This window comes from Callithrix jacchus, chromosome 1, assembly GCF_049354715.1.
Source record: "Callithrix jacchus isolate 240 chromosome 1, calJac240_pri, whole genome shotgun sequence".
Taxonomy (NCBI): domain Eukaryota; kingdom Metazoa; phylum Chordata; class Mammalia; order Primates; family Cebidae; genus Callithrix; species Callithrix jacchus.
In genome coordinates this window covers 114799064-114824035 of record NC_133502.1, presented here as the reverse complement: position 1 = coordinate 114824035, position 24972 = coordinate 114799064, and the positions used below count along the sequence as shown (strand labels likewise).

The following is a 24972-nucleotide window of genomic DNA, read 5'->3' as shown; positions in this document are numbered from 1 at the left end:
TGTTCTTTCCCTGTGTTGTTATCTCTTTGAGTACGGACAAATGATAGAAATAACAAACACAGGGGACTGGGCGCAGTGGCTCACGCCTGTAATCCCAGCACTTTGGGAGGCCGAGGTGGGCAGATCATGAGGTCAGGAGATTGAGACCATCCTGGCCAACACAGTGAAACCCCGTCTCTGCTAAAAATACAAAAAAATTAGCTGGGTTTGATGGTGTGCTCTTGCAGTCCCAGCTACTTGGGAGGCTGAGACAGGAGAATCGCTTAAACCCAGGAGGCGGGGGTTGCAGTGAGCCAAGATCACGCCACTGCACTCCAGCCTGGCCACAGAGCGAGACTCCATCTCAAAAAAAAAAAAGGAAAATAAGAAACACAGAAGACTGGTTTTGTACAACTGTGCAACTAGAAAACACACAAAGTACTTTTTAATTTATTAAGACAAAAGTTTTGTCTCATTGTGAACCATTTTTGTTTGTTTTCATTAAAAAGATGATGTTTGTGTGGTCTCAAACTTGAAATCAAGACATAGGAATCAAACCTTGTGAATTTAATATCTGGCTTACTACATAATTGTTGAGTAAAACGCTTTTCTTGTCTTGTCTATTCGCTGGACCAAAAAGTTTCTAGTCTATAATAATAATGCTTTATTGCCTTTGTTTAAATCCAAAGATTGTGATTTTCTGTTCTTTCTTTTTCAAATAGAAAGGTGTATTCTCTTTTGTAAAATACTTCTAGGAGCTTTCTTTACCTAGAGAAATGCATTTCAGTTGGCTTCTCTTAAAAATTACTCCCATTAAAAAAGGAATCTGAGATAGAAAGGGTAAATATAGTCTGATCTATGGCCTTAGTACAAAAATATAGTGCTGTGTTTGTTATTTTTCATTATACTTTTTAATGTCCCACAGACTCATTCAGTAAATTTGAGGCTTACTGCAGACTTGGAATTATTCTTTGTTGTGTGTTAAACTAATTAGGTTGAATACTTTGTTATGTTTTTGTTCCACTCCACAAAGAAATTGTAGAGTATTCATCTTGAATGAATTTTAAATTATTTAAACTTTGTAATGTTAGTGTATGGCCCTCTGAGACTCTTTTTAAAGAGCAGACAGCTCTTTTCCCTGTAGACATTATAGGTTTAATTTGCTTTGGATACAAATAACATTTATCTTGTGTTTTAAAAAAAGCACATGCTTATGCTGCTTATTATACGTTGATAGATTTTCCAATTATTTCTACTTTTCTTTAAACAAGCATATTTGGAAGTTGTGATAGCTCAAGATGAAATATCTTGTGCCTTTTAAATCTTGATGAATTAACACTAACCATCTTACCATGTAGTTTAAATGCCCAAGTGTCATCTTCCTGATGCGATTCATAACGTCTATCCCAGGATAAATTTGTTTTCTTTTCAGCCACACTGAAGTTTCAAATCCTTCTCTCTGTATTTTACCCAGCAACGATCTGCAACTTATTTTCCTCCAGGAAAATTGAATCTGTTACTGTTTAGTATTCCTACCAGTTTGAAAAATGTGGTTTATATTGGCCTCAGAGCAGTAATTTACATATATTGGGATAACAAAAATGCATGCCAGAAAAAGATCAACATAAAATGAAATGCAGAAAAGCTGTTTTCCTTCCACAGCAACTCAAAGTAAAGTTAATAGAGAAATTGATGAGCATTTGCCCTGAATGTGTCACTTGTTTCTTGTAGGTGAAGTGTGACCAGTATTGGCCCAGTAGAGGCACTGAAACCCATGGACTGGTTCAAGTAACGCTCCTTGATACCGTGGAGCTGGCCACATATTGTGTTCGAACATTTGCACTTTATAAGGTTTGCTTTTTATCTTTTTCTCCTCCCTTTCCCCTCTCTATTGTTTAAAGAAAGCTTCTTTTGAGAAATCAGATCTCTTAAGGCTTTACTTAAATCTTGATCCCAACAGCAGCGGTGAGGAATGCAATAAATCTTCCGTTATCAGCCATTTTTCTTCTTGTCGGCGATTTATCAGTAAATATAAAACTCTTGCTCTGAATGAAAGTTTCAGCCAATGAAGAATAGATGAAGAAGAACTAGTTCTTCCTGTAAAATAAATGTGATAGGAGCTCTCCTGGTAGTTAAACCTGAGAAATATAATGCTTCTCACCTTAGAATTTTGTCTTCCTGAACAAATATTTGTCATTTACAAATAGCTTGGGGTTTATACCTCCAACGATTGTGTCTTCCCAAAGGATGGGAGAAAGGAATTAAGATAGCATATTTTAGCATTACTTCTTCCCTGTTATTCATCATTACCACCTGAGGCTGGGAAAACAGAATTTCAGCTGATATTCCTACTTCACAGAATGGTTCCAGTGAGAAGAGAGAAGTGAGACAATTCCAGTTCACCGCCTGGCCTGATCATGGCGTTCCAGAACACCCTACACCTTTTCTAGCTTTCTTACGTAGAGTCAAAACCTGTAACCCTCCAGACGCTGGTCCGATGGTTGTGCACTGCAGGTAAGAAGCATTTGTTTCACTTGCAGTCAGGAGGTTTTTGAGGAAACAGAAAGCTAAATTGTGCCTCATTGGATGTTTTTTACAAATTCATGACGTTCTGGGATAGAAAATGCCTTTATAAATAATACAGCTCTCTTTTGGTCAAATGAGGCCTATGCTAACATCAAGAGGATGGATTTGACATAGATGCTCATTTCCCCTGGAGAGAGTAAGCAGCTGTGGCCCATCGCTATTGTCTTTTCCCAGTAAAAAGAAACACAAAATTAAGTGTGTACATGGCTATAAATATGTAAAACAAAAAATGATATGTGGAGGAATACTCTTAAAATCAAATTTATAATGTTAAGTTCTTGTGGGCTGGACTGATACACCTTTTTACCATTTATAGGGAAAAAGTACTGAACAAAAATAATTACTGGACAAAATAATTATATAAGCATTAGGGAGACTATCTTACTGCTTAAAGATGCCTTCTGTATATTAGTAATATCAAGTCTCATATAACAAATCACTAATTTGATTTTTTAAAATTCATTTAATAGAATATATACAAGATCTATAATTTGGAAGAAGTTATGTACTCAGAGATAATAAGCTTATGTTTCTCTTGAAATATGTAGTGTGTATTTTTTGCTTAAATCTGACTAACATGTACATCACCACTCAGACTGCAATATATATAAATGTTTAAAGATTTTTAAATATTAAACGGATTTCTTCCAGTTGCTTGAGTTCCTGTTGAGTAACATTTCTAACAGACTACTCAAGCTATGTAATAACAGTCTATTTATTACTATATAAATATATAGTAATATGACTTCATGATAGGTCTTTATAACCCGAGTAATCCTAATATGAAAAAATAGTGCTTCTTGCACAGACAAGTAAAATACAAGTGTTGGGGTGTAGGAAAAACACAAGAAAGCATCGATCCAAATAGCTTCTATCATGACTTAATACCATAACTTTCTTTCATACCCCACAATGTACTATAATGTAGACCCTAGAAAAGGGCTAGTTTTTTAGAAGATGGGGTCAATGGATTGATCAGAATAAAAGCACTGAAATTTACCTAGCCAAATTATGCGACAATGCTCATTACTAAACAGTGGACTGGCAAATTCCAAACAGGATAAAGTTACTCTTTTCCAGCAAATGTTTTCCTTGATAAAAACCAGTAATAACATTCTCTTGTATTTATGTAGAGTATGTTACTAATTTCAAAGCAGTTCCGTATGCTTTTGTTTGATGTTCATAACAACAGTATGTTGGGTTAAGAGGATTATGTTGGGTCAAGAGAAGTGAGAGGCTAGACCCGGCGCGGTGGCTCAAGCCTGTAATCCCAGCACTTTGGGAGGCCAAGGCGGGTGGATCACAAGGTCAAGAGATCGAGACCATCCTAGTCAACATGGTGAAACCCCATCTCTACTAAAAATACAAAAAATTAGCTGGGCATGGTGGCGCATGCCTGTAATCCCAGCTACTCAGGAGGCTGAGGCAGGAGAATTGCCTGAACCCAGGAGGCGGAGGTTGTGGTGAGCCGAGATTGCACCATTACACTCCAGCCTGGGTATCAAGAGCGAAACTCCGTCTCAAAGAAAAAAAAAACACAGAGGCTACAAAGTTTGCTTTAGAGTATGGTGGCATAATCGACCTCAAGTCTTATCTAGATATTTGTTTCCCTATATCCAAGACAGGATCCTTTGAGGACTGGCCACGTAGTTGCAGTCTTCTGCATGACTGTAAAACACTAAAAATTATTTTTAATTTGAGCAAGTGCTTTTACATCATGAAAGAGATTTCTGGTTCTCCTGCCTTTTGGTTTTAATTCAGCTGCTACTTTGATGAGTCTGTATGCTCTGTTACACCCAGTTCTTTGCAGGCCTCAAAGAGCCAGTGCACCTGATTATATGGTGCCTCTGCTTGGTAAGAGCCGAACTTGGTTCCAAAAATCACACATGAAACACATGAAATGTTTTCAGATAGACTTTGGCCAAAGGATAGAGAAACAGAAAATTGGGGTTGGAAGAAGAAATGTTGCCCTTATATGCCTGATGGCAAAAATATGGTGCACACACACATGTCTCTGCACACACACACATGTAATTATATGTTTTAGATAATAGGAACAAAAATTAGAGACACATAATTTGAAAGTTCATTGAAAAACAGCATGATGTTTTTTTTCAAATTGCATTTCAAAATACAGAATCTGCCCTTTCTCAAAATGTTCTTCCCATTTCCATAAAGTGGAGGCTCTAGAAAACGGAGATAGATAGATCAGTAGATTGATAAATTAATCAATAGATCAATCACAGATCAATAGATCAATAAAGACCTAATTTTTAAAATGCAGTTCACCCTCTGTAGCAAGGTATAGGTTTCATGCTAGATACTGTGAGGGATAAAAAGATGTTTGCAAGCTAATAGCAAGTATGAGAGATAAGATAAATAGCTATAATGCCTCATTTTGAGAAAATGCACACACCCACACACACTCACACACACTCACACACACACAAACACACACACACACACATCCATGTTATGTTAAGCCACCTGGACTCACCTCTGAGAAAGACAGGCTACTCAGGAGAAATAAGGAAACAAAGATGAATGTGCTGAGCTAATAGCTGCTGACATTTGGAAGTGCTGTGCCTGAGGCTCTGGAGAAGCTTCTTATTGAAACAAACAACAGAAGAGGAGGTATATTGGTGGAAGAAATTTGTTAGCAACTTCAAAACAATGAGGGAAAGGAACTGCATAAACTGAGCTCTGTGAAATAATTACCCATCAGTGATTTTATATGTCTGGCAAGAAATTTTGGCCTCTTTACTTAGGAGCGTCATGTCAACATTGTCAACATGCATATTATCATGAATCCTTGAGTTGAATACAAGTCAAGTTAAAACTGGACAGCATAATTTTTTGTGACAAAGCAGCAGATTAAAGTCATTCTAAATGACAGTTACGAGTGTAGCATCCCAAAAATGCTAGTTTAGGAACCATTTCTAAGCAGAAAGAAACTATGCAAAAGGCCACAGTAGCCGTGTTACAAAGGGATCCTGATCACGGTTAACCGTGAAATCACAAAAAATAGTCTGGAATATAAATACTGTATTTTGTGTTGTGATTTCTTTCATTATGTACCAAAGTTGTTTTTTTTTTTTCTGTAATAAAGAGGTAGTGACAAAGTAGATCCAAGCCTTCTGCTCAAAATGTCCTGTTAGAATGGAGGAGATTTTAAAGAAGTCAGGTAGTAGCCCAAAAATGGTGGGACTGGGGGCGTAGTACAGAAAAAGACAATTATGGTAGTACAAAAATAAGCCATTAAATAAAAGAAATTCTAACAATCAACCAAAAGAAAGAATTTTAGGGATACCCCAGTGCAACAAGAGCAGATAGGACCTCAGAAGGTCAAGGAGGACAGAGTCTACCACACTCCTAAGAGAAAGAAGGCCTGGTTCAACAGGCGAACAAGGAAAGGCCAACTCTAGTTATCCATCAGTTCATATAGAGCATAGAATCTCTACGTTGAGAGTACACACCCTGGAGAGATAGACTGCTCAAGTAAAACGTCAGCTTGTTTACTTACTGGGTGCATGCCTTTGGACAAATTATTTGACCTCTGTTTCTTCACCGGTAAAATGGGGTAACACTGTATATAGCAATGAGAATTTTATAAAAATTAAGCAACATGACATAAAATAGTTACATATACAGCACTTAGGATAGTGCATAGCATATAGAAGTATGCAGTAATTTTACATTATTAATAATTATTCATTACTGTGTACCTTTTTAAAGCTGTATGTATATTTAGAACTCTCAGAAGAAAAATTCAACATGAACTTGGATATAATCTGTGTAACCTGAGCCATCCATTTTATTAAATAGCAAATGTTTATACAAATCATTAATTGAATGGGCTTTTTCAAATGTACATATTTTCCACTATGGTAATTTCCTAAGACTTTTCTCAGCAAGAGAGAATATGTTGATACTATATGTTAGAGAGAATCATTTATAATAGTACATCTGTTTGTATAAAGACCTGAGAAACCCTTGAACTCTTAAAATGATGCTGTTAAAGGAACTTAATGCCTGGTCCTTGATGCCTTCAAGATGAGGGCTTAACTGCTTATCATTGCATTCATGGCCTTTTGTAATCTAGGCTGATCTCACCCTTCACACCTCATTGTTGACTCCCTGGCCCATCTTCTGATAACTGCACATTCCAAGTATCTTCTTATCTGGCTTTCAACAAAAGATGTTTATCTGGTCTAGAATTTCAACAGTTCCCCTTCTCTACCTGATGATGTTCAACCTTGATACATAATCCAACTTAAATAGCACTTCCTTTTTGTATTGCAAAGGTTGCAAACTGACTTCAAATGGTTTTTTTGATATACATGATAATTTTTTAAAAATTAGAGCATGAATTTCTCTAAGCTGGAGTGCGCTATCCAGTTTTCCAAACCCTTCCCACTCCCTATTATTTAATACACAGTTATGAAATTACTTCATTATGTAGACATTTGAATTGTAACTCTGGAGAAGCGTTTGAAGCTTATTCCCCATTCCTCTTCCCACAGGAAGAATTAAATACTTTGTTCCCTAAATTCTCACAGAATAGGTTCATTCTTTGCATGTTTAGCTGTACGTGTGCAAATCAAATGTGCCTTGAGATCTTAGAAGGAATGAGTAATGGCTTATATACATTTTTACCCCAGCTCTTATACCTTAGTAGGTACTTAATAATTGCTTGTACAAGTTTGTTGAATTTCATCTGGCATTTTAGTAATTTTTACAAAAATAGTAAGAGAGTTTCAAGGCTGGACTGGTTTTTTTGGTTTGTTTTTTAACGCAAGAGACTATATTTGTATCCCTTTATATTGGGCAATTTTGTTATGAGAGATTAATTATTTTAAATTGCTTTTGCCTTATAACTGTTTCTGAATTGCTTTTTCTATTACTCTACATTTCTTATTCTTTCACATACTGTCTATTCCATGATTACATGTAGATATAGTTCCCCATTCTGTAGCCATACTAACAGTTCAGGATCGTTGAGCCCTTATTCAACATCAAATATTCTCTCATGTCAACTGAAAAGGCCCTTTGTAAGTGCTTTATATATGTTACTGCTTTTCCCTTCCAATGGTATTTATAAGAAGAAACATTATTCTCCCATTTCACAGAAGAAAAAACAGCAGAGGTCAAGTGAGATCCACGTACTTGCCTGAGCTCATACTACTAGTGGTGGCAAGGCCATTATGTTCCCCGTGGCCCCATAAATCAGGCAGATTCTGCAGACTTTAGGTCCCATGATAGTTTTTAGCTCCCCCTTCTGCTGTCCCCTCTTGGGGTCATTCTCTGTCAAGCTGTCCCTGTTGATCCGGTCAGAATGAGTCACTCCTTCCTTTCTTATTCCATACCATACTGCCATATTCTAGCCTTTCTTTCACTCTTTCTAAATCAAAGGCAATTGCTAGCATGTGAGTCTCTTTGATTCCTTAATTGCTTGAACATAATTATAATAGCAACCAGTCATGGAGTCATTACTGTTTTCCAAGTATTACTGAGCAGTCATATGATCCAGAAAATAATATATTTTGCTTGCAAAGAGCATTAAGCACAGGGAGGTAGTAAGTGATTTGTTCAAGGTCATATGGCATATACATTTCATCCTGGTTTCAAAGTCTGTGGCCTGTTTATCTATCATTACATCCAGTTCTTATTCTTCATATTGCAGAGACCACCTAGTCCCTTACACTTAACTCTTTACTATACATGTGTAAAGGTTGTCAAATAGATATTTGCCATTTTCTCTTCATGAAACACGTACACACACACACACACACACACACATATACTTACAATATTGTTTTTATCTTGTTTATGAAGTTTGATTTTGGAGAAGAACTTTCTATTCATTAAACTTGCATTTTCATAGAGGTCATGCATTACATTTTCCTATATCATCTTAGTCTTTCCCTTAGAAACTAAGGCCATTTTGTTCCCCTTTTGAGCCTTGCTTTTTATGTTGTTTTATAGAATAATGTGTGGCTTACTTTCTAAACCACATGTTCTATAAAGTTTATATTCTAGTACCAAAGGGATATGACAACCGATTTGCTCTGAGTATTTGCATTTGTTAGGAATGAATACATTGGGGAAAAGCTATAATTTCAGTGAATCAGTTATAAAACCTTGACCCATGATACTAAATCTCATGTCACATTAACTCTTTTAAGACAAAGACTTTTTCTTTGTAAGGGAAACATGCTCATTTATGAAAAACATTGGAATGGGGATAGATCACAACTCCTGAATTGATCTTCTAAATGAAACAATCTCAAGGAAAATAAAATAAGTTTCCTGAGTGTCACTTAAATCTTATCACAATCATAGACTCAAACCACTCTTCAAAACTAGAAGGAATAGGCACTGCATACCAAGTATAGATCAATAATGTCCTAGAAGCACCAGCAGGCCACTAAAGTGGTCCAGTAAACATCAGATGCCAGTTTGGGGTTCCAGAAACTCCTAAGCTCCAATCTTCATAATACTTTTTGACTTTGCCTGTGGAAACACAACCGGGAAACTATGTAGGCCATATTGATAGCATAACCATGTACCCCTAAGCTGAACCCAATATTGATGAAAATGGACTTTTCAAAGTCAAAAGATTTTGGAAAGCATTGCATAAGAGCATAAAAGCAAAAGACCTTGTGATCCAAAGAAGCTAAGAGTGCTGTGCAAAATTGTTTAATGCATTTTAACCATTCATCCTAAATTCCATTCTTTATTTCTTCTAATATTCCATTCAAATTTCTCCAGATCAAAGACCACAAGTATTGCAAAAGCATGTGATAGTTTTGAGATGCTGACAAATATGAACCGTAGACCCATATTTTCCTTAAACCTAGGGTTTATTTTCATATGTAAATTAGGTAATAGGAGATGCTAGCCTTCTGTAGATGAAAGGTGGGATTGTTAAAAATGCCAGCATCTCTCGATAAGAATGGGTGGAGTGTCCAAATTATGTTGTTATTTATGGAAACCTTTTAAGGTGAGGCACATTATACCATGTGGAACTCATTATGCCACATTCTGTTTCTATACGCCAATAATTCTGTATAAGAAGCAAATGCTTAGTTTATGAAACAACATAGTGATATAAAACAGGAGGCTGGGTCTTCAATCTATTGATGGCACACTCCTATAAGAGAAAAATACCTTACTTCAACTAAAATAGTTTAAAGGTAATGGAACACACACACACACAAAAAGCCATTAAAAGGAATTGCATAGTGTCCCCAGGTAGGTATAAAGTGTAAAACTCAAAATGGAGAAGTTGAGGTACTAGGAAGAGCTCTCTGATGGCCTGATTAAATGGAGAATTTATTTGAAAAGAAGCATGATAGATATAAATAGAGTGGAGGAGAGGAGAGGCCAATAGTAGTGCAAAACTAACTTCAAAGTCTGTCAGTCTTAACTGTCAGGTCTGTATGATGAAGGTTCCTTCAGGGGCAACTGAGAACCTATCACCAATCCTATTCCCATTTTGTGCCTAAGAATAGCAACAAACTCACTTTTGTGTTGTAAGTGACTGTTTACTGAGCATCTCCCCATTACTTACTTGATTTGATATTTACGGTAAGGGTGGCAGATGTGTATTATTACTGTCCTCAGACTCCAGCTAAGGAGATGGAGACTCTGAGAAGTTAAGTGCTTTGCCGAAGAACACGTACTTCACTAGTAAGCTGAGTCTGGAGAAGATCCCCTTTGTACTCTCTGTGTCTACCATACTACCACTTTCCATGTTGCTCAATTTGTATCTTGCAAATGAGAGTTGAACTGTCCCTAACCTACAAATGACGTGGCTTCTAGCAGACAGAGCTGCTCTTCGGACCCAGTAATGCCTGGTAGTGCAAACTCCGCAATTGAAACTGTTCAAGAAACGGAGTTCAAATCTCAGTGGTACTATTTACTGCATCCGTGACCTTGAGCACATTAAATAATCTTTCTAAGACTCAATTTCCTGATCAGTAACACGGGGATATTAGTGGTATTTCTTTCACAGTATTGTTTATAAAGATTAAATAGGAGTTGTGTAAAGTGATAAATTAGCCTGTTATGTAGAAAGAAGTCAACAAATGTTTACAGTTACTGACTTTTAAAAATTGTTGTTTTACCTCAAATCGTTATTTGAGTTGCCTCTTAATACCAACAAAGAGTACTATTATATTTTCTGAAATGTGAGTTTGAGTTGTAGGTCATTCGTGATTCAGAAGAATAGAAAACATGTGCATGTATACATTACCATAGAATATGGGTGGCAACTGGAATATATAACATGGAATAATGTGTTAAGTACTGTTATAATTATTTCATAGCACTAAAATAAATGCTTTGCTTATTAGAACCAATTGTTTCTATAAACAGGCTTTCTCATCTTCAGCAGTTTGGACATTTTCGATCATGGAATTTTTGCTATGAGAGCTGTCCCATACATTGTAGGATGTTTAGCAGCAGCCCTGGGCTTTGCTCACCAGATGCCAGTAACACGTCTCACCCTTACCCCCCTTCCCCATATTGTTACAATAAAAAATGTTCTAGGCATAGCCAAACCCTAGGTGAAAACCACTGTTTATGGTAATAAAACTGATTTTTAATTTTGGAAGAATTATTGTTTCCAAATGATAGCCCACCTCAAAGCTTTTAGCTTTTTTTAAAAAAAGCTTATTTGAATGGCTCTCTTATTTTAAACATTTGGAGAACTTCTTTGTGATACTTACTTTAATTATAACCTTTTAAAGTATACAGAGAACTCGGATCATTGCTTGAAAAGTCATCTAATAGTGTTTCTTACCTTGGTCTCTAACCATAGAAACCAGACACTTGGTTCCAGGTGTCTCTTGGCACCAGAAAAATAAATAAATAAATCCACCTTCAAGGACAAAGATGTGCCGCCATTACTGAATTCAAAAGAACAGGCTATAGGTGTTCAACTGTACTGCCTGAAAGGAGTTCCAAAAGTATTTTTTGCACCATGGCAGCATTGCTGCAGGAAGTCTTCATCCTCTCATAATGGCTCCTTGTAAGGGCCATGCTCTTTGGAGTTGATCAATGCTAGTCTTTTGTGCTATGATATCAGTCACCTTGCTTCATATTCACAGTTGGGATGACGTCCGGCATTTTGGCAGTCCCAAACAGTAAGCCCCAGGAGTGCCCTCAAGTGGCATATGACTTAGTGACTGTCCCTTTTTTATTGTTTAGTGGAGGCCAAAGATAACAGATGAGATGAATGGAAGGAAAGTGAGTCACATTGTCAGACCTCCTGCCCAGGCTTGCAGGTTCCTGAAATTCTTTGCCCTTTGATTTTTGAGGGTACAGATTTCTGGGACAGCACACTTCATTTTTAAATCATAAAAATGTACCAAAGATAAGTTGCTTATCAAATACTTAAATATTTTTTGTGTTTTTTTTTTTGTACCTTCTTTCAAGGGACATGAGCAGCCTCTCTTTTTCTCTGTCTTCCCATCTCACCTCCCTCTATACCTCTTCTGCTTCCCTCAAAATGTCTCTACATTGCAGTTCAAGGGAGAGGCAGCAGTTAAGTGTTTCATCAGTGCATGGTAGTCCTTGCTGAGTCTGTGGTTTGTCAATCTCTAGTATATTAAAAAAAGATGAACCAGATAAAAGCGGGCAGGATTAACAGTGACTGTTCAATTCTGAGGATAAATAGCCACATGCTCAAATTTCTTTTAATAATCTGAAAGGGAGAGGATTATGAGAATTACGAGTATTTTGAGAATGTTTCTTTTCTCTGTTTTTGTTCATTTGTTTTGGTGTTGAGCAGTGAATCATGTTCTAAAATACTATAACCGTCTTTTTGTTTCTGGTACACCTGTGTGCAATAGGAGTTGGCAGAACGGATGGTATGTCTATCAGTTAGCACTGCTACCTACAGATACCAACCCAAGACACAGTGGCTTAAAACCACAGTCATCTGTTATTTCTCACAGATCTGTGGGTTTACTTGGGGCAGGATATGGATGTTCTGCTGGTCTCTCCTGAGCTTTTTTTCTCAGTCAGCTTGAAGGACTAGGAAGGCCAGATGGGGTCTCTCTTTCTCCCCAAGGCCTTTCATCACGGTCCAGTGGGCTCAAGGTTCTAACGACATAAAGGGGAAGCTACAAGGCCTTTTGAGACAAAGGCTTTTACCACATTCCTTGGTTTAAAACAAGTCAGGGGCCATTCCAGATTTAAGGAGTAGGGAAGCAGACTTCACCTTTTGACGGGAAAACAACAACTAATTTATGACCTCGTTTATTCTACCTGTGAGTGAGACATTGCTGAACCTTATTTACTGGACTGGTGGAACTCTGCTCTCTATGCTCATTAGCCTGGCTAAATACAGTGTAGCTTTTCCTCATCAGGCTGGATGACCCCAAAATACAGGGTTTCTAAATAGTATATGAAATAGGTAAGTAGGAAACAAGTCCATTCTCAAACAATGTATTTCATAACTTCTACCTGATTACTGCTAGTACAATATCAGCTTATGTGCTCTTAACTCTCCTTTCATCCTGACTCAGAAATATTTCCTTTACATCTTCCTGTTATTCAGGATTTACGGGGCTAGTAGGCCTCTTTTTGAACTCAGAAACAGGACTGTGATTCATTCACAGTGAATCATAAACCTGAAAGGGGCATTTCCAGCCTCTCAGACCACTTCCCCTCCTGAAGCCTTTGCTTTTTTGTTTTGAATTTTTTTAAATTTCAGAGTGGAGAAAACAAAATTAGGCCAATGAGGTGGACAGCTTTCCCATAGAATTCTGCTGGACTCACGTCCTCAGACTGCTGGTCTAGTATGTTGTCTACTGAGTAGGGTCCTTAAAATTTTGTTCAAATTAACTTGATTAAGGAATCCCTTAACATTTTCTAGATACATTAGGAAAATAACCAAAAAGCATCCGTATAACTAGCGGAAGTGTTATGTTTGACACCAAGACGGCTGAAGTAGGTAATTTTGACACATTAGATCCAATTAAGTATCCCAGATCTTCAAGCCCATGACTAATGGAAAGAAAGGCTGATGGGTAGCCAGGGAGCACCCCGAATGCACTGGGCATCCATATGGTCAGTGCAGCCACAGCAGCAGAAAATCCTAGAACAATGCTAAATGGAGATGGGAGAAGATGTCAAAGATAAACTTGCCCTGCCTTGCAGCAGTTCCTGTAGTTGTGATGGTGGAAAGCACTTCAGGCCACTCAAAATTACTTTACATGCTGTCTTGGCAGGCCCTGCTCTGGTTCACAGTGGCTGCCTGGTGTATCTGCCGCTCCCGTTGGAGCACTACCCTGGCTGTGCCGTGGCTGTAGCATGAGCCTTTTAGTGTCGATATGCCTGGGAGGCCCATCATCTACAATTTCCTCCTCTCAGGCTCCAGCCAACTGCAGCAGATGCTATTGTTACCTCTTCTATTGAATAAAGTAGGAAGCAAAGAGAGAAAGAAATTTGTCAATATTGTTTTTCGGCTGGAACCGAAATAAAAACTGTGTGTGGTACATTGTCCAAAGGTAACCCATGTGCCAAATCTCCATTTTGTGTATCACGCTTATATAAGACTCTGCTTCTGCATTTCTTAACGTAATGTAAATGACCTTCTTGATTCCACTGTAGATGTGCTACAATTATAGCCATTCAGCTCTCTCAATTTGGATGTGTGCTATTTATTTCTCACACTCGCACACCCTTTGCTTCTGACCATGCCATCTGCTAGAATCATTTATATTTGTTTCACACACTCACAGTGTTTGTTATATGCCTAAATTTAGCTGTGTAAAACTCTGAAATCTTTTATATAAATAAACAAATGTTTAGCAAGTATTTTTAAACCCTTTGCCTTGATAACTAGCATTAATAAGGTGAATTTGCCTCTCTAACGTAAGTACAGCTGCTGAGAGAGTTTCTTGTTACAGAAATGTATGAAGTGACACCAAAATCAGAGAGAAGAGAATCCCTTTTGAAATAAAAGCCTGCATATGTAAGCATTCTCTATGCCGAAGACAAAGTAAAGGATGATAAATTGAGCTAACAAAAAGATCTGTTTTGGATGCAAAACATAACTGGGGGTGAAGGGTGTCTTCAAACTCTACTAAGTCGCTGGACTTTCCAAGTTATCCCATCAAACTTTTGAGCCCCAATATAACATCGAGGAGCCTGCAAAGTCTTACTGATCTCTTTCTCACTGCTCTATCCTCATCACCTGGTTAAGTGCAGTGTGAATGTCCTTCATACAAATGGATGAGAAGAGCAAAATGCCTAACTACATCCCAAAATGAGGGTGTTTTGATCAATCTATAAAATAGGTAAAAGAGGAGGAAAAAAGGCCTTTTAATTTTTTTCAAAATGGCCACCTGATTTTTTTTTTTTCAATTTCATTTTAGGTTTGGGGGTACATGTGAAGAACATGTAAGATTGTTGCATAGGTACACACATGGCAGTGTGATTTGCTGCCTTCCACCCCATCACCTATATCTGGCATTTCTCCCCATGTTATCCCTCCCCAACTCCCCACCCCGTGCTGTCCCTCCCCTGTTTCCCTCCAACAGACCCCAGTGTGTGATGCTCCCCTCCCTGTGTCCATGTGTTCTCATTGTTCAACACCTGCCAATGAGTGAGAACATGCGGTGTTTGATTTTCTGTTCTTGTGTCAGTTTGTTGAGAATGATGGTTTCCAGGTTCATTCATGTCCATACAAAGGACACAAACTTATCATTTTTTATGGCTGCATAGTATTCCATGGTGTATATGTGCCACATTTTCCCTGTCCAGTCTGTCACTGATGGGCATTTGGGTTGGTTCCAGGTCTTTGCTATTGTAAACAGTGCTGCAATGAACATTCGTGTGCATGTGTCCTTATAGTAGAACGATTTATAATCCTTTGGATATATACCCAGTAATGGGATTGCTGGGTCAAATGGAATTTCTATCTCTAGGACCTTGAGGAATCGCCACACTGTCTTCCACAATGGCTGAACTAATTTACCCTCCCACCAGCAGGGTAAAAGTGTTCCTATTTCTCCACATCCTCTCCAGCATCTGTTGTCTCCAGATTTTTTAATGATCGCCATTCTAACTGGTGTGAGATGGTATCTCAATGTATTTTTGATTTGCATCTCTCTAATGACCAGTGATGATGAGCATTTTTTCATATGTTTGTTGGCTTCGTGTATGTCTTCTTTTTGTTCATATCCTTCGCTCACTTTTGAATGGGCCTGTTTGGTTTTTTTCTTGTAAATCTGTTTTAGTTCTTTGTAAATTCTAGATATCAGCCCTTTGTCAGATGGGTAAACTGCAAAAATGTTTTCCCATTCTGATGGTTGCCGATTCACTCTAATGACTGTTTCTTTTGCCTGCAGAAGCTGTGGAGTTTGATTAGGTCCCATTTGTCTATTTTGGCTTTTGTTGCCAATGCTTTTGGTATTTTGTTCATGAAGTCCTTGCCTACTCCTATGTCCTGAATGGTTTTGCCTAGATTTTCTTCTAGGGTTTTTATGGTGTTAGGTCTTATGTTTAGGTCTTTAGTCCATCTGGAGTTAATTTTAGTGTAAGGTGTCAGGAAGGGGTCCAGTTTCTGCTTTGTGCACGTGGCTAGCCAGTTTTCCCAACACCATTTATTAAACAGGGAATCATTTCCCCATTGCTTGTTTTGGTCAGGTTTGTCAAAGATCAGATGGTTGTAGATGTGTGTGGTGTTGCCTCTGAGGCCTCTGTTCTGTTTCTTTGGTCTGTACCTCTGTTTTCGTACCAGTGCCATGCTGTTTTGATTACTGTAGCCTTGCCAGTATAGTTTGAAGTCAGGTAGTGTGATGCCTCCCGCTTTATTCTTTTTGCTTAGAATGGACTTGGCTATGCAGGCTCTCTTTTGGTTCCATATGAAGTTTAAGGAGTACTTTTCCAGTTCTGTAAAGAAGGTCATTGGTAGCTCAAGAGGGATAGCGTTGAATCTGTAAATTACTTTGGGCACTATGGCCATTTTCACGATGTTGATTCTTCCTAACCATGAACATGGAATGTTTCTCCGTTTGTGTCCTCTCTTATTTTGTTGAGCAGTGGTTTGTAGTTCTCCTTGAAGAGGTCCTTTACATTCTTTGTTAGTTGTATTCCTAGGTATTTTATTCTCTTTATAGCAATTGTGAATGGTAGTTCGTTCTTGATTTGGCTCTCTTTAAGTCTCTTATTGGTGTGTAGGAATACTTGTGATTTTTGCACATTGATTTTATATCCTGAGATTTTGCTGAAGTTGCTTATCAGTATCAGGAGATGATTTTGGGCTGAGACAATGGGGTCTTCTAAATATACAATCATGTCATCTGCAAATAGAGACAGTTTCACTTTCTCTTTTCCTAATAGTATACCCTTTATTTCTTTTTCTTGCCTGATTGCTCTGGCTAGAACTTCCAATCCTATATTGAATAGGAGTGGTGAGAGAGGGCATCATTGTCATGTGCCAGATTTCAAAGGGAATGCTTTCAGTTTTTGCCCATTCAGTAAAAATATGGAATGCTTCACGAATTTGCGTGTCATCCTTGTACAGGGGCCATGCTAATCTCTGTATCATTCCAATTTTAGTATATGTGCTGCCGAAGCGAGCACGGCCACCTGATTTTGTGTTGTTGTTGCCACTTTCACCTCATTGATTTGCCTTTTCCTCTAAAACTACCCCCAGATGTGTATGTAAGAGTGAACTGGAGTACCTTTTTCTGTCTGTAATTTTTCACTTCACTGCAGTAAGCCTCCTCTTTGTCACTGAAGCAGAGCTTATATTGAGATTGACCTATGTGTTGCCTAAATACAGATTATTTGAAGATGCTGGGTTTTTAAAATTACACTGCCCTCCAAGCTCAGAGTGAATACCATAAATGAATAGAAAAGATAAATATATATAAGATGCAATCTCAGTTGGTCATAATGGTAAGCCTCCAAATTTTATCAAGAGGTAGGGTTGTTGGATTTTCATATGAACAAAGACCATGGATGGTCTCCAAATATAAGCTGTGTTTTACACGTGCTCTAAAATGCTGGTAAAAATAAAATACTTCCTAAAGCAGTAGGCGATTGCATATATAGTGGGCAATTTTAAAATGTAAACTGATAAATGAAGCTCCTGGATCTTTAAATCTGCATTTTAAGTGTGTCCTAATAAAAACAACTCTGAATGTCATGACTTTCACTACATATTTGGGTTTCAGGATAAAAAATGATCATTGTAGAAATGTAGAAAAATAAGAGCAATTGGACTAGCCTAAAGCTGTATGATCTTCTGCAGGTCACTTATTTGACTTAAGTTATATTTCTGTAGGAAAGTAGAGAACAGTCTGGTCATTTGCCAATGGCATCTTCTTCTCAGAGGAAAACGAAATAAAATCTGGTAGATTACGTGCTCGTTTATTTTGGTGATGATCATGATGATGATGATTGGTTTTCTGGAATTCATTATAAAAAATTTTCTCTGTTTCTTTGAAGGAACAACTTCAGTCCAAATTTTGGCTTATAGATGGTCAGTCATTCTTCATATCCTAAACTCTGACTTTGTCAACCTGAACCCAACTCCAGTTCTAATCAGTTGGGCAGAGTCTTTCTCAGTCTGGACTCATGCTCACTACTTAGATTTGAAAAACCATAACCAATCATGTTACAAACCACAGAAATCCTTTACAATCTGTGGTTAGTATTTCATCCCCCTTTTGTGTGCCTGAAAATGATTGACCTGGTTTCAGACTATTTTCTCTGAGGTACTATAGTCTGAAATCCATTTGCTATCTTGGTTCAATTAAACACAAACTTATTGTGGGTACAATAGTAAAGCTACAAGCTTAGCAAAACCATTTCCAGAATTCAGTAAGGAGCTCTGTGAATGTATTCCAGTTATAAGAGATAGGTATGTATGCCTTTGTTGTTATGTTTATATTTTCTGAAGGCTTTGGAAAAAATACATTTTTTATATCAGACATAATTCTGCATGTAAGTCATTTTTAGAGTGAAGCTTTGTGGCCTAAATAATGTACAAAGGTACAAATTCTTAATGTGGTCTTCATATCTCTTGCTGAGTTCTCTGCCTGCATTTCTACATGGGCAATCTTATCAAGTCACACAGTTCTCTGCTAAAGCTTCATCATATCATAGTTTGGCTGTGGCCTAAGAAACTGAGGTTCAGTCCTAGCTATTGGAAGAAGGTGAATGGGTCTGAACAAGATCCTCTTGTTATTTCTGCCCTGTGGGGGACTTTACATTTAGGAAGTGCTTTACCTTAAGGGAAAACAAAGGAGGCTGTTTTTTCAGAATTTTTTTAGTTTGGTCATTTTCAAACATACCCCAAAGTGGAGAGAATGTATAATGAACCCCCCCCCCAAGCACAAATCACATAGCTTCAATTGTCAATATTCCAGGCAGTGTTTGTTAAATGGCAATTCATTTTCCATTTTTCAGAGAAACTCATTACATAACTGCCATTCAACATTTGAGATTTTAATAGCCTGGGCAGCCTTATCTCAGGTAAATATTCAATTTCCATGGGCAGAGGTGGTGTAGAGCGTATTCATTACTGCTTTCTTGGCTCTAGGTTGAGTGCTCCTAGACTACGTATTCTGTGCTGTTATAATCTGACTTTCTAAATCTGAAGTCTTACAGCATGAAGTTTCAAAATGATTCCAGACTATTGAAACCACCTCCCACTTTGGAGAACTTGTACCCCAACTTGTCGGTAGCAACTATTTGGCTTGCAGTCTTTTAAAATTTTTACTCAGTACTTTTCCTTTTTTTTTTGGAGACCGAGACCGAGTCTTGCTCTGTCACCCAGGCTGGAGTATAATGGCATGGTCTTGGCTCACTGCAACCTCCGCCTCCCAGGTCCAAACGATTCTCCTGCCTCAGCCTCCCGAGTAGCTGGGATTGCAGGCACCTGCCACCATGTCCGGCTAATTTTTTTGTGTTTTTAGTAGAGATGGGGTTTCACCATGTTGGCCAGGCTGGTCTCGAACTCCTGACCTTGTGATCCTCCCACCTCAGCTTGTCAAAGTGCTGGGATTACAGGCATGAGCCACCATGCAGGCCAGCACTTTTACTTTTTAATTAGGCTCAGTTCATCCAAGGCTCCACCACTCCTGTTATTTGATATCCTAAGTTTCACTTTCCTCTCCTTTTTTTAACTATGAAAGGAGAGCTAGATTGACAATGTTTTGCTACTTCATTGAGAAGAAAGAAAAAAATAGCGGTTCTACAAATCCGTGTGTTGACCATTTAATCTGATCCATTCATAATTGGCATACATAATTCCCACCTATTCTGGATTATAAGAAGTATGAGAAAATCTATAGAAACAGAAAAAAGGTTTGAACATGAGAATGAAAATCACTCAGAAAATTTGTGATACCTCATCAATACATTTGTACACTGAATCGTGGATTATTAATTGATGCAGGGGGGTGAATTTCTGTAGTCAAATAAGGATGGATAAAAATAAGTTACACTGGTTTCTTTACAGCAGGGTTTTTCAACCTTATGCGTTGGGAGACTTCAAGAGGAAATTTATAGAACACTTTCCCCCCCTTTGGAATTTCTCTTAAGGACTCCAGGAAGTGCTGTCATAAAAGAAATACTGCATAGCCTGGATAGTTTGGCTTACAGTAATAAAACAGGATGATGAACTACTAAGTGTAATTGGCTAATGAATTAGCAACATTCAATTAAATGTATATATAAACATAACCAGAAAATATTTATGACAACTGCACTGTGCAAAACTCTGGGTTATACAGTATGGAGATGAAAAAGTATAGTGTCTCCTTCAGAAAACTTAGATCATCATATAGGAAGAGATCTAAAGGAAGACCATTCAGAAGAAACCTTGATCTATATGTTCACTTAAGACTTCATCATTCAGAGAAAATCTCAAGGGAAGCAAAGAACCCTAAAATTTATATATATAGTTGACACTAACTTCAAATGCATAACTGTATGTTAGATTCACTAGCTTTTAAAATTTGGGACTAAGAAATCATCTTTGAGTATGACCAATGATTAGCAGATTTAGTGTTTTTAATATCAACAGCAAACAGTATTTTGTTTCTAAAATTAAGCATCTTAAGCTTAGAATCCGTCTAGATTTTGATAAATATTTTCCCATTTGCCTGCAGTTGTGTCACCCTTACCTAATTCAGTGGTACTTTATTGGTGGTGACGGGCCACAAATTACTTTTACATCAGTCTTTCCAAAGTAGTTAACTTGATTTTTACAGAAACAGCTCATTTATTTTGTAACTACATCTCGTCAGTTTATTTATATTACTTACATAAAATGACTGATTATTTTTGGAATAAACATGGTGACACCACAAACATCCTGGTGGCACAGACATCCTGGAAAGTAGCCTAACATTGAGCTGACCTAGTGCAGGGAGCAACGGGAGGCGCTTTTGGGAGGAAAAGGAAATTTTGAGTTAAACTGGTTAAATGGAAGTCAGATAAGACAATTTTGATAGCTGTATACCTATGGAAAGGAACAAATGGTGGAACAAACAGTAAGTGGTACTTGAGATAAGGGGAGGAAAACAACTTTGACACAAGCAAAGCAATGCAACTGAACTCAGACATTTTATTTTGGTCTCTGTTCCTGAGTCTCTCCACCTGTAAAATACAAGGGAATGGCCTGATGGGTGGCTATTAAAATCTTAAAACTTTAGCAAATGCCAGAATCACCTAGTGGTTTTTAAAATTCAAATAACTCACACTTTTTTTTTTTTTTTTTTTTTTTTTTGAGAGGGAGTTTCGCTCTTGTTACCCAGACTGGAGTGCAATGGCACGATCTCGGCTCACCGCAACCTCCGCCTTCTGGGTTCAATCAATTCTCCTGCCTCAGCCTCCCGAGTAGCTGGGACTACAGGCTCGCGCCACCATGCCCAGCTAGTTTTTGTATTTTTAGTAGAGATGGGGTTTCACCATGTTGACCAGGATGGTCTCGATCTTTTGACCTCGTGATCCACCCGCCTCGGCCTCCCAAAGTGCATCCCAGGTGGCTCAGGCCTGTAAACAGGCCTGTTGGGAAGCTGAGATGGGCGGATCACAAGGTCAGAAGTTCAAGACCAGCCTGGCCAATATGGGGAAACCCTGACTCTACTAAAACTATAAAAATTAATTGGGCATGGTAGTGGGTGCCTGTAAGGCACTCAGGTGCCTGAAGCAGAAGAATTGCTTGAACCTGGGAGGTGGAAGTTGCAGTGAGCTGAGATCGCATCACTGCATTACAGCCTGGGCAACAAGGGGAATAAAGTAATAAAATTCAAAGTGCTTGGCCCCACTCCTAGAGTTTCTGATTCTCTAGGTTGGGGTGGGGCCTGAAAAACTCCATTTCTAACAAATTCCCATGTTACTGATGCTGCTGGTTATGGGGGTACACTTTGAGAACCACCAGATCTCTAAGATCCCTGCCGAATCTAAAATCTGATTCAATCGTATATTACATTTTATTTTCCTGAGAGGATTTAAACCAGAAAATAAAGTTGTGTTAGTTTCATAACATCTATTAGTATAAGTCTAATAAACTATGCAAGTTTATAAACTATGCATAAATAGAAAGGTTGCAGATCTACTCTGCGATTAGGCCAACTGAATAAAATATTCAATTCTAGGTCATTAATTCATAGAAAAAAAGAAAGTAATGAAATTAACATTTGTCAAGAAGCTATCATTTAAAATGCTTTTTGCTGACAGTATCATAGCAAACTTAGGAAATGGATTTACATTTTACAGGTGAGAAAACAGAGACTCGGGAAGAATCAATAAATGACGTATTTAAGACACAACCTGCAAGTGGAAGATCCAGAGTTTCTCTAAATTCCATAAAAGTTTTGTTTGCCAAGCTGGTTCTTTCATAAAGTGAGCACATCACATCAAAGACCAGTTGTTCTGTCATGCTTACTTGAAAACAAAATAGTCAGTTTCATGAACTCAGTCGGGACTTTATGTTTAAACTATTTGAATCAGTAAGAAGTGAAGCTTCAAGGAAAAAAAAACGTGGGCGGGGGGTGGATTTTAAAGTGTAACAAGTCTTTAATTTCATGAGCAAAAACTGAATTTCTTCCCCAGCCTGTAACGTTCAACCATTAGAGATCTGTGGTTAGAGACAGTGTCTATGAGGTCACATTGAATCCTCCTCCCTTAAAACTATGCCATGCTTGAAACAGACACTAAATAAAGTGAACATTAGAGTAGAACTGTCACAGTCCAAAACAATGCCAGGAGGCATACCATGCAAGAATCTAAAGGGTATAATGATCTATATGTATAGATTGAAAAGCAAGGGAGTTAGTAGGATTACTCTTAAAGACCAAGAAGTAATGGTTTCCTTTGTTACTTAGGGGAAAGAGGGAGGAACCAAAAGTAGGCTATTGACCAGACTTTGTGAGTACCAAACCCTGTAGGATACTTACATTCATTGTGACAGGGTTGGTAAATGTTGAGTCTGGGGCTTGCATTCCAATTAGCATTATGTCTTGTATTAATGGAAATGTATGCTGCATCCCTGAGAATTATCAGAGCTAATAAGCTTCCTATTTCCAATGTCTTCTTCCCTATATGAGGTAGATTAAGTCTGCAAAGAGAAGCATTTAGTGGCCCCAAAAAGGGATGCACCATATAGCATCCCTAGTATTAAGAAAAAATTTTATTTTCCTTGAATGGGTTCCTTACTAAGGAGCAGTTTGTTCATCCCTAATCACCACATTCTCTCCATTTCCAAAACAGACACAGAACCAATAAAAGGAACTATTGCTTGTCTCAAATGCAGTATATTTGCTGCTTATATGGTCTTTGATGAATTCAGCCCTCGGTTTATCCCTCTTCAGGGGGTTCCAGTAAGGAAGGCAGCTTGGGGTCTTCAAATTGGCCTAGACTCCATGAGTGAGGCTGCCAAGGCATTTGATAGAATGAACATTGCCAAGCTGTTCCTGCATCTCTTAGGGAGCTGCTAAAATGAGGCATTGTCTTCAAACAGAGGGAATAGCTTTAACTTCAAAGAATTTGTATTCATTTTTGGTAAAGTTAGGAAAAGCAGCTCATCCACAGCAGTGACTGGAGAATACGGAAAAGAGTTGGTGTGTCCCCAGAAACTCTGCCCTTCAAAGAAGGATTGTTGGCATTGCAAAATGATCCCACAGCATGCTGGATTCCTCATGACTTTGTCAGTTATGGAAGTCATCTCGGGTTCTTTGTAGCATATAGCTTATGGAAAATAGATATCCATGAGTTAATCCATCAGCAGATTAAATACCCTACCAGTAACTCAAATATATTAATTTTATACATTTCTTTAATAAAAGAGTAGATTTTCAGATGCTGCCACTCATCATCTATATATTTTAGTGCTTTTGAGTATTTCTATATAATTATATTTAATACCGTAAACTATAAGTGCTGTAATTTTGTTTGACCTATGTTGCAGTTGGATACATTATTTGATCAGAGCTCTCAATGAATCATTTTATGCACACGTATTTAGTTAATTGGTCCCCTCCCACCTCCCACCTGTGTTTATATGTAATATACTCTATAAGGGAAAGGAAATCAGCCTATGTGCAGCTGAGTCTGGTAGAAGAGCAATTAAGTTCTATCAGAACAAACAGCTGTCAATAATGAGGTCTGAATTAAAATTACTACCAAAGAAAGGAATCTAGACATCTGCAGGAAATGTGAAAATATTTTTATAACCTAATAGCTGAGATCTGGACAGGGGTATCACTGAGTTTTCCCAGCTGTACCTGCAATGTATTTTGAAATAGTCCCAGACTGAAAGAACACTGGAATTCATTGCATGAACTAGACTGCATTAAAAAAAAATAATGTTGGCAGCCTTTGAACAGTGTGTATTTTGATTTCATGTAATCAGCATGAAAACTTTCTATTTCAAACTATTTTGCTGTGCCCCTTGGTCATAAAATGAAGCTTAAAAATAGTTCTGTTATCTTCGTTTTGTATCTTTCCAATCAGGGTTCTATTGCTTGGATATTTTTGTTTCTGTCTTTGAAAAAATACTTTTAGGTCTTATTACATGGTACCTGATTTGCTCGCATTTGGGGTTGTTTCTTGCAAAGCAAATTTCACCAGGTGGGCTTCAGGCATCAGTTTTATTACAACATAATTCCATATATTTTCAGGTATCTGAAGATAAAGTATTTGGTCTTTAAAAAAAAGAAAAAACTTTACATATTTGAAAGCAGCCCTTTGCAGTCTCTCCTTTCCATTCATCTTTACGTTGCTGAGGACAGAAAATCCATATGGATGAGAGATTATGAACATTTATGTATATGTATGTAAATATACACATATGTTCATTATTATGAGTGTTTTCTATGCATCTTTTTTACTATTACATATAAAACTATTAGGAATGTATTTGTATCTTTATTA

The 24972-nt window shown here is 37.7% G+C and overlaps 1 protein-coding gene and 1 non-coding gene across 51 annotated transcripts in view; one reads left to right on the top strand and one right to left on the bottom strand.

Annotated features, from left to right (window-relative positions):
- The window catches only part of PTPRD (protein tyrosine phosphatase receptor type D), a 2336513-nt gene that overhangs the window by 2277010 nt on the left and 34531 nt on the right, over positions 1-24972 (top strand). For all 50 annotated transcript variants that reach the window (XM_078368970.1, XM_035293431.3, XM_078368938.1 and 47 more), the window contains 2 exons: positions 1711-1830; positions 2339-2493. In XM_078368970.1, the coding sequence (XP_078225096.1) occupies positions 1711-1830; positions 2339-2493 (275 nt within the window). The remainder of the gene's footprint in view (positions 1-1710; positions 1831-2338; positions 2494-24972) is intronic.
- LOC118148069 (U6 spliceosomal RNA) lies at positions 17063-17166 on the bottom strand. The gene has a single exon (XR_004734853.1). It is a non-coding gene; the product is annotated as a U6 spliceosomal RNA (small nuclear RNA).